A 10,695-nucleotide genomic window follows, 5' to 3' on the forward strand; every position below is an offset into this window, starting at 1 on the left:
TTTTCAGATCTGATTTTTAAAAATAAATTCCAGCACATGAAACTGAACATTTTCACATGTGTGAAAACACATTCAGAAACTCCTAAATACGAATAGAATTTTATATCTGTGAAAATGTGTATTTTTGAAATTACCGAAGCCCCAATCTATGTTAATCTTAATGTTTATACTTATTTTCTTATATTTTTTAAAATACGTAAGTACCAACTTTGCCATCAATAACTTTATGTCCGCGACTGGCCGCTAAGGTTTTTTGCTTGTTTCGTTTTTCTCTTTGCTTTCTCTGTAAGCTAGTTAAACACATTATATATGCTTTCCCGGTTTATTTTCATTAAACTATACACTCTATGAAGGGGCAGATAGAGATACCTTTCAGTGTTATTTAAAAGCTAACGAAGTCAGCTAATTCAAAGCAATCGATACGTAATAAAGTTAAAGTTACTTTGGCAAGGTCATAGTCATTACCAGAATCAGCTTTATTTGTACAATGAATCTTTGAGGCGTCTTGTGTCTTGGGTATCTAAGAATCGCACACAATATCTATCGTTTTGCCTGGCGGTCTCTTTCTCTATAGCAATTTATCTCCATTTGACACATTATATATTTTACTTGTTAGTAGATTCTAGGCCTGGGTCCCCCAAGTTGTTCTGATTCGTTTACTGATATAGTCCCAACTCTTCCAATAGCAGCTGGCACATCGTAGGTCTTAATTAAAGGTTAAACCAAAATACATCCAAAGAACCTAGAAACTGCGTGAGGCTCACAAGGACCGATAAAGAGATTCACCAGCAGTGCGGAAACACATTACTTATGACACATCTACAAGTGAATAACTTTCCTTGCGATTTTTCCCATCCATTTCCTTCTTTAACTGGTAATGAAAGCTAACTGGCCTAGGCGTAGTCTCTACCTATTGACCTTTGGTCATCGAAGAGTTTGCGGACGATTAATCAGCGAAAGTGGGGGCGGGGGGCGGGGAACACAAAGGGAAAAAAATTAAGCGGTAGCTTCGATGGAGCACTCCCGGGCTAGATGTCCAGATGCGCCACAGCGGTAGCAGTTCACCTCGCTCGTCTTGGGGCAGTTGATGGCCACGTGGCCCATCTCGCCACACCGGTAGCACTTGACTTGGGTGCAGTCTTTCTGAATGTGGCCATGTTTGCCACAAGTGTAGCACTTCTGCTCGTCCTGAAGGTCACAGTCGCGAGCCAGATGGCCTGTCCTGCCGCAGGTGTAACAGCACTGATCTCTCTCGCGCTTGGGCTCAGCACAGTCTTTGGCGATGTGGCCGGTCCCTCCGCAGTTGTAACAGATGTTCTCAGGAAGGTCGCAGTTCTTAGCATGATGACCGGACTCACCGCAGCGGTAACAGATGTCAGGTAGGGTGTTGGAAGTGCTCTGAGAATCTCTGCCACGGGCTCTAGCTCTGCGTCCTCGAGCAGCTCCTTGAGGGCACACCCGGGCCCAGTGGCCAAAGCGTCCACACCTGAAGCACTCATTATTACTGCTCATGGCTGCGGTGAGATCTTCCAGTGAGCCCGCTCACTCCTGCCCGGGAGGCCCCGACGCTACTTCCCTTAGGGTGGCCTAGAAAGCAGTGGCCGTTTTTCTCTAGGGGCCTCCATGACGTCACAGAAGGTTTGCGCACGGCCCCAGCCAGGCGTCACAAGTGTTCCAACTGCCATTGCCTCCTGACCTTCCCCCCATCCTTGAGGTCAAAAGCGCGCGGCTGAACGTTTTCCGTTTTTTGAAAATGGAAGTTTGAGCCGTTAAGTTTGAGTTTGAATGACTCCCTGGAAGTTTGAGCCGTTAAGTTTGAGTTTGAATGACTCCCTGGATAGAATAGGATTTCTTATAATTAAGACTTAAGCCTTCTTTGTGGTCTAGTAGATGATAAGTTTTATATATGCTATGGACATAGGAAAAATATGTATGAGATGTATTTAATCCAACGAATGAAAGAAATGAATTGTAACAAATCATACTAACCCATTTTTTCTTTTAAAAAATAAAATACAAATGTCCATAAAGATATGGAATATATAAGACAGAAAAAAATCTATTAAATGCCACAGTGATATTTACTCACAATTTAGCCCGTTTTATTGTAGCGACCTTAATTTTCAACAAAATCAGCACCTTTTAAGTTATAAAACATAACACATTGAAAGCTTTCAGTATAAAGAATGCATTATTACTTGGGAAATAAATTACAAAACCGTAATTTACATATTGGACAGATTTCCTCTGTTTTCCAAGTTATTTGTATCTTATATAAATGTCATAAGTGTTTATGGACATGGAATTCATTTATATAGATATAGAAATAAGTATGGAAAATGACACAAATATCGACAGAAGCTATTTGGGGTTATATGACTGAATATGACTTTTTTCTCCTTATTTTCCTTCTCTGTAGTTTATAATTTTTGAAATGATTTGGGGTTGTGTAATTTAAAAATTTTAGAATGAATATTTTCCTTTAAGTTACTGGTTAGCTATATGGTTTCCATATACATTTTATTCATAAATACAATGACTAAGAAAACCGTTTAAGACAATGAGCAGTTGCCACATAAGGAGTGAGGAAATGAGTTTTCTTCCTAAACAATTAAATGGTGCTGCATAAATGGTTTCAGAAGGCAAAAATTCTCTCTGTGGCTCAAAAGTCAGTATATGCTTATTAAATTAATTACTAATTATCATGTTTAAATCTTCCTTTAGGCTTCATATTTTTATTTAAGTAACACATGTCATAGTTTAAAGCATTCATTTTCCAAGCAGCTTTAATTGAGACATAAAGTAAGAAATGCATACTGTATCACAATAGAGAAATATGTGTGTGTTAACTCAAACGAGTTTAAGAAAAAAAAATACTTACCCTTAATGTGTGCAGTGCACTTTGACGTTTTCTATTTATGTTGTAAAAAATGCTGGTGGTGAACCATTAAATTGATTTCTCAATTCACTATTGATTGTAACTCAGTTCGAATCACACAGAATAAACATTTAGGCCTCGTTTACCTATATCATCTTTGGGTCCACCTCATGCACTTGCATACTTTGAGTTCTCCACTCCACACCCCCCACCTGCCCTTTCAACTTTCTCCTAATAATTATTGGGTCGTTATCCAACATTTTCATAATTATAACTATGCAAATGCTACTGATGGCTGAGCCGTGAATACTCATATACTTATCTCAATTCTATTTCATAGATCAGTATGGCTATCCTGACCTATGATCCATACAGTCTTCACTACTGTGGCTTTATATTTTGTTCTGAAATTAGGAAGAATTGTTGTGGCCTGTATAGAATAGACCAAACCAAGTATGCTCTCAAAGGCTGTTTATTAGCCGGCGGCTGTCCTATACAAAGGAGCAGCCCCAAAATGCCAAGATACAAGGTTTTTAAGCCCTAAATCCCATTCTTCATTCTATCTTAAACACAAAGGTCTATCTTTCTCCTATTCACTACCTGTCAACCCACTGGTCAGGTGTGCAAGCGGGGAGTACAGAAGCAGAAAGCTTGTTGTTAGAATGTTATGTTCCTATGGGTGATCGCCTATGTTCCCGTGGGCAATAGGCAGTATCCTCATGGGTGATGGTCAAACAGTAATTTTCAGCTTATATACAATTGATTATTTTTCATGCCACGCAAGCAAGCAGGGTTACACAGGCTAAAATTGGCAGTTAGCGTATGAGCTCATTGTTACAAGTTTCATGGTTAACAGAATGTGGTTAGGGGTTCCAGAAACTAGGCCTAAGGTATAGACTTCCTTTGTCCAGTTTCAGGTTTTAATTACCCTTTAACCCTTTCACATTTCAGCGGGCTGTCACAGAATGAGGTCTCCGACTCTGCTCTTCTTTTCGAAGATCGTTGTGACTATTCTGAGTCCCTTGCATTTCCATATGGATTTTGGTGTCAATACGTCAATTTCTGCAAGAAAGGCAACTGGGATTTGATATATATCGTGCAATCTGTAGATCAATTTGGGGGGTATTACCTTAACAATATTAACTTACCCAATACATGAGCACAGGATGTTGTGCCCTTTATTTAGGTTTTCATTTTCATTTCATATATTTTGTAATGTTTAGTGTATTAGTCTCATGCATCGTCTGTTAAATTTCTGTCCTAAGTGTTTCATTCTTTTTGATGCTATCGTAAATGGAAATTATTTTCCTAATTTCGTTTTTGGATTGTTCATTGTTAATATCTAGAAATATAATTATTTTTGTATATTGATCTTTTATCCTGCAATCTTGCCAAAGCGAACTGGTTGATTTAATAGTCCCAATAGTTATTTAATGGATTCTTTATGATTAGGATTTTCTATAGACAAAGTTACGTCATCTGCAAGTAGAGACAGTTCGTGTCAACTTAAGATACTTCCAAACTGTAGAAAATTTTTAATGTTATTTGAGCCAACCTGCCGACAATTGCCACAATTGCCGGGAAGCAAACTCTAAACGGATTGAGAAAACGCTCCAGAGAGTGGCAGTTTTGCAGCTTCTTTTGTCCATTAGAATCAAGGGAGGAGACGTGAGGGGGGTTACACCAGGTCCACTGGTGGGGGATTAAGGGGGCGAGAGAAAGCAGGGGAGAAATCTCTGGGATTAGGGAGGGGCACGTACTTCTTTTCATGGGTGGGGCCTGGGTGGGTGCGGGAGAGTTAACAATCAGCATTTACAGCTCCTAGAGGTGGTATGTGGGGGACGAGATAAGAGTGGCTGGGTGGGGACAAGATGACAAGGAGGGGCGGGGAACAGGATGACCGGGAGGGGTTCTGAGGTCTCCGCTCTGGTGCCCGGGCTGTCTGCCCGAGGGGTCTGGGTCTGCCGCGAAGGGGGCTGACTCTGGCATTCCAAGGGTTTGTTATCTTAGATGCTCAAAGACAACAGACAGGCTCCCTTAAGGTAAAGACTGACCTTCGTCAAGGAAGCTGCAGGCCCAGGATGCCACTTACCCGCCAGGACCTGCTTTAGTTAGGAATTTTTCTGTTCAGATCATCCCGTGGGGTTAGTTTTGGTCTCTGAGTTTGTAGGGGCCGCCCCTGAGCTTGTCAGGTTTAGCATGTGGCCCCCTTTTCGTCCACATTTGAATTCTTCCTTTTCTATTTTGGTTCCTGTTATTTCATTTCCTTGTATAATTGTCCTGACTAGAGCTTCCAGTTAAATGCTGAATAGAAGTGGCCAGCACAGACATCCTAGTCTTGTTTTTTTTTAATTAAATATTATTGGGGTTACGATGATTAATAAAATCAAATAAGTTTCAAGTGTACGATTCAACAGTATGCCGTATATATATTGCATTGTGTCCATCACCCAAAGTTAAATTTTCCTTCCGTTACCAAATATTTGACCCCTTTCACCCCTATCTACAGCGTTCCTCCCCCTCCCCTCTGGTAACCACTAATCCACAGTCCGTGTCCGTGAGTCTCTGTTTGTCATGTTTGTGGCTTTCAGTTTTATATCCCACGAGTGAAATCAAACGGTTTTCAACTTTTTCTGACTTATTTTGCTTAGCATGATTATCTCAAGATCTCTCCATGTTGTTGCAAGTGGCAGTATTTCATCTCTTCTTACAGCTTCTTTATCCAGTCATCTATCGTAGGACACTTTGGTTGCTTCCATATCTTGGCCACCGTGAATAATGCTGCTATGACGTGGGGATGCATATATCTTTACGGATGCATGTTTTCAGGTTTTTGGGGTAAATAAACACCCAAAAGAGGGACTGCTGGATCACATGGTAATTCAATTAGTAGTTTTTTGAGGAACCTGCATTCTGTTTTTCCATAGTGTCTGTACCGATTTGCAGTCCCACCAGCAGTGTATGAGGGGTCCTTTCTCTCCACATCCTCTCTAGCATTTGTTATTACTTGTCCTGTTGATTATAGGTATTCTAACAGGTGTGAGATGGTATCTCATAGTGGTTTTGATTTGCGTTTTCCTGATAGCTAGTGAAGCTGAGCATCTTTTCATATATTTGTTGGCCATTTGTATGTCTTCTAGGGAGACGTGTCTGTTCAGGTCCTATATCCATTTTTAAATTGGATTGTTTGTTTTTTTATTGTTGACTTGTATGAGTTCTTTATATATTTTGGGTATCGGGCCCTTATCCTTGTCTCGTTTCTAATGTTAGGGGGAAAGCTTTAAGGCTTTAAGACCATTTAATATGATGTTAGCTATGCTTTTTTTTTTTCTTTTAAATACATACTCTTTACAGGTGAGGAAGTTCTTTTCTATTTTGTGGAATGTTCTTATCATAAAGAGGTATTGAATTTTTTCAAATACCTTTTCTGCATCTCTTAAGTTTGCCTTGACTGTGCGCAGTTGTTAGAACCACCGGTACATTGTTGAATGCAAGTTGTGAGAATGGACATCTGTGTCTTGTTCCTGATCTTAAGGGGAAAGCTTTCGGTCTCACCATTAAACGTGATGTTTTAAAAAATAAAATACTGAGTGCTTTTGGTAGATGCCCTTGTTGACCTTAAGGAAATAGCCAGATATTTCTCCAGTAAAACGGGTTTATTTGGAAACACCAAAGAATTGCAATTCGTGACATGTGGTCTAATGGCAAACCACACACAAGTCTAGCAGAAATAAAGGAGGAGAATGCTCTTTTATGGACTTGGGAGGAGCTGTTGTAAACGAGGAGGCCGTTGAGGAAACTTAAAGCTTGAAGTACCGTTGACCCTTGAAGAATACAGGTTTGAGCTGCCCAGGTCTACTTATAAATGCATGTTTTCCAGTAAATACCTGTACTATTTTCAATTTATGAATGGGAGTCTGCAGATATAGAAGGCCAACTATATGCATTGAGCTATGCCATTTTATATACGAGACTTGAGCATCCACAGATTTTGATATCCCCAAGGGTCTTGGAAGCAATTCCATGTGGATACGGAGGGACAACTAAGTTTTCGTGGGAAGTCAACTTTCTATTAGTATGGTGTATTCCATTGATTTTTATATGTTCATGTAACACTATAGTCCCGAGATAAATACCACTTGATTGAGGTATATGATCCTTTTCATATGTTGCTGGATTTGGTTTGCTGGTATTTTATTGAGGGTTTCTGCATCTATATTGATAAGCATTATTGATCTGTAGGGATTTTTGTGGTGGTATCTCTGTCTGGTTGTCATTTCAAGGTAATACTGACCTCAAAGAATGATTTTGAAGGTATTCCCACCTCTCCTATTTTTTAGAATAGTTGGCAAAGAATTGATACTCTTTCTCCTTTAAATGTTGGGAAGGTTTCACTAGTGAGGACACCCCTGCCTGGGGTTTTCTTGTGGGAAGTGTTTAAGTTATTTATTTAGTCTCTTAACTTATGGGTCTATTCAAATTTTCTATTCTTGGGGCGGTTTTGAGAGTTTGTGTCTTTCTGGGAATTTGTCTATTTCATCTAGGTTATCTAAGTCATTGCTGTATAGTTTTCATAGTATTCCCTTATAGACCTTTTGCTTCTGTAAACTCAGTAGTGATGTACCCTCTTTAATTCCTGAGTTTAGAAACTTGAGACCTTTCTTTTTCTTGGTCAGTCCAGCTAAAGATTTTTTTTTTTTCAATCTTGCTGATCTTTTCAAAGAACCAACTTCTGGTTTTGTTGATTTTCTTTACTGTTTTTATATTCTCTATTTCATTTATTTTCACTCTAATTTTTATTATTTCCTCCCATCTTCTTGCTTTAAGCTTAGTTTGTTCTTGTTTTTTTTTTTCAGTTTCTTAAGGTGGAAGATTAGGTTATTGACTTGAAATCTTCTTTTATAATATAGGGTGTTTACAGTTATTAATTTCCCTGTGAACACTACTCTAGCTGCATCCCATAAATATTGGTATGTTGTGTTTTTCATTTATCTCCACGTATTTCCTATTTTTCCTTGTGATTACTTTTGACCAATTGCTTATTCAGGAGTATGATGTTTAATTTCCACATATGTGTGATTTTCCCAAATTTCCTGTTATTGATTTGTAACTTCATTCCATTGTGATTGGAGAACATATTTCATATAATTTCAATCATTTCACATTTATTGAGGCTTATTTTACGAGTTAGCATATGGTCTTTCTTGGAGGATGTTCTGTGAGTACTTGAGAAGAATGTTTATTCTGTTGCTATTTGTTGGAGTATTCTCCAGATGTCAATTAGATCAGTTCGGTTGATAGTGTCGTTCCAGTTTTCTTCATCATTGTTGATTTTCTGTCTACTCGTAGTATCCATTATTGAGAGTGAGGTATACAAGTCTCTAACTATTATTGTTGGATCGTCCATTTATCTGTACAATTTTGTCAGTTTTCCCCATGTATATTAAGGATCTTTTGTCAGGTGCATATGTGTTTATAATTGTTATAGTTTCTTGGTGAATCAACCCTTTTATCATTATGAAATGTCGTAACCTTTTAAATATTTCTCAGAAGCATTCTATTTCCCTCCATCCCACTACTAGTCTAAAGCAAGCTGACATCATCTCTTGACTAAGTGATTTTTCTAAAATGCAAAGCTCACCATATCACTCCCTTGCTTAAATTCTTTCTCTCCAATAATTACTAGATAAACTCTGTTAAGCCCAAGGGAGAAGATAAACTTCCCGAGATCAAATTAAAACTGTGACAGAGCTAGGACTACATTCTAGGTTATCCAACTTCTGGTTGAACATTCCCTATACTGTATGTACCACCGAGATGGGAACTCTGGATTGGCCCCTACAATCTTCATTTAATTCTCCCTCTTGTTTGACAAGTTGAAAGGTCAAAAAGTCCACTTTCTGTACTTCCTTGCGGCCATAGTTCTGGAGGCAAAATAGGGTCCATCAATTGGAATCAACATTTTCCGGCCACATTTTGCCCGTTTTGACTGGCAAGTGAGTCGTGCAGATCTGCAATACAAATAAAATAACCTTTCGGTGTTCAATCACCAGCTTTATATGCCGATAATCAGTTATCGTGGTGACAGCAGCAGCGGGTTTTCATTTTGGCTTTCAGCCTCCTGGATCACGGCTCTTGAAGTGGATTCTGAATTCATAGATCCGGTTGCGGCCTCATAAATACTGGCAACTGTTGGTCAGTTCTCTGTTCTTCTGGGAGTTATTCCTTGAGACTCAGCCTAGAACCTGTTCCTCCTTTCCCTCCAAGTAGTTTGTAAGCATCCAAGTTTTTATATTAAATTCCTTCCTATGTCTAAAATCCACATGGGATTTCTGCTTCTTGCAATCCTTGGAACATCTAAATTATAATTATGACCTCCTTAAAAAGACACGCATCCTCTTAAATGACACCTTTTTGCTTTACGATGAGATATCTTTATTGTGCATACACAAAAGTGGATCTATTCTAGGCCCTAGTGTATCTCGTATTCCCCCCCTCTGCCCCCCGCAATGGATTCTGTTGCAAGAGGTCACTCTCTGCATACTTCATCACGGAGTCAATAATCAATAATGTTTCTCGGCCTCTTAACCATCTTGTTCACATATTCAAACTAATTAACCTTAAGCAATGAAATCAAGGCCTTTATTAACATGAGTTAGTTACTGTACCATATTGCCAGTCTCAATTTTTCTCATTGCCTCATTTTTTAAAGACACAAAGAACAAAATAGGTCTCATCGTGCCAGCCTAGTATTATCATGGGAAAATTATTGGAGTCTAAGAAGACAACTGAAGACATTTCCTCAGTTGCTTTACAACCTTGTAATGGTAGCTTTTGCAGAGTTAAGGTCAGTCCCATGTCAGATTTAGTCGATGTACAATTTGGCAAGACAAAGCCGTATTGGAGGGACTGATAGAGTATTGTCGACTACTTATTTCTGTACCCTAACCACAATTCAGGGTATTCACAGGTTTCAGAAAATCCTCTGTGTCAGTCAGGATTCTTCATAGAAACAGAACCGACATGATATATATAGATTCTTTCAAAGAATTGGTTCACATGACTATGGAGGCTGGGAAGTCCAAAATCTGCACAGTGGCTGAGCAGGCTTAGGATCCAGGGAAAAGCTGATGTTGCAGTTCAAGTCCAAATGTTTTCTGCTGGCAGAGTTCTCTCTTGCTGGAGGAAATTAGTCTTTGGGTCTATCCAAACCTTCAAGTGATGAATGAGGCCCACCCACATTATGAAGGGCAATCCGCTTTACTCAAAGTCCACCAATCTAAGTGTTAATCTTATCCAAAAACACATCCGGAATCATGTGACCGCATATCTGGGCACCATGGCCCAGGCAAGTTGGCACCTAAAATTAACTATCACACCCTCTAAAGGATGGTCATTCTCCTAAGAAATATATAGGGTGGGGGGAAAGAGGGAATGTTAGCCTTAGATGGGTGGATTCCACAGGGGGTCCCCAAATGTCTCCTTTACCACTCCTGAGGAACCGCTTATGAACTGGAATGTTTAGACAAATAAGTAGGCCCAAGACTCGAAGTATTTTATAGGGTTCAAGCTTTACGAGCTTTGCCTTTTTCTTGAATTTCTCTTCAGATGGGACCATAGCAGATTAGGGAAGTTTTGTCACGAGGTAGAGGAGTACAAAGAGCAAGTAACTCCACCTGTGAGAATTATTATATGCCAACCCGAATTTTACAATACGTGAAAAAACGGAATGCTGTTCATTAATTAAAAACGATAAAGATGATAATTAGGAACACGGAAAAATGATTAAGAGAACATATTATTACATCCGCAAAAAC

General features: G+C 39.2%; 1 protein-coding gene across 1 annotated transcript; it reads right to left on the bottom strand.

Moving 5' to 3' along the window:
- Positions 1-996: 996 nt before the first annotated feature.
- ZCCHC13 (zinc finger CCHC-type containing 13) lies at positions 997-1,719 on the bottom strand. Its single transcript, XM_011379512.2, has one exon. The coding sequence runs from the start codon at positions 1,510-1,512 to the stop codon at positions 997-999; it is 516 nt and encodes a 171-aa protein (XP_011377814.1). The 5' UTR covers positions 1,513-1,719.
- Positions 1,720-10,695: the final 8,976 nt, after the last annotated feature.

Source organism: Pteropus vampyrus, unplaced genomic scaffold (genome assembly GCF_000151845.1).
Source record: "Pteropus vampyrus isolate Shadow unplaced genomic scaffold, Pvam_2.0 Scaffold361, whole genome shotgun sequence".
NCBI lineage: Eukaryota > Metazoa > Chordata > Mammalia > Chiroptera > Pteropodidae > Pteropus > Pteropus vampyrus.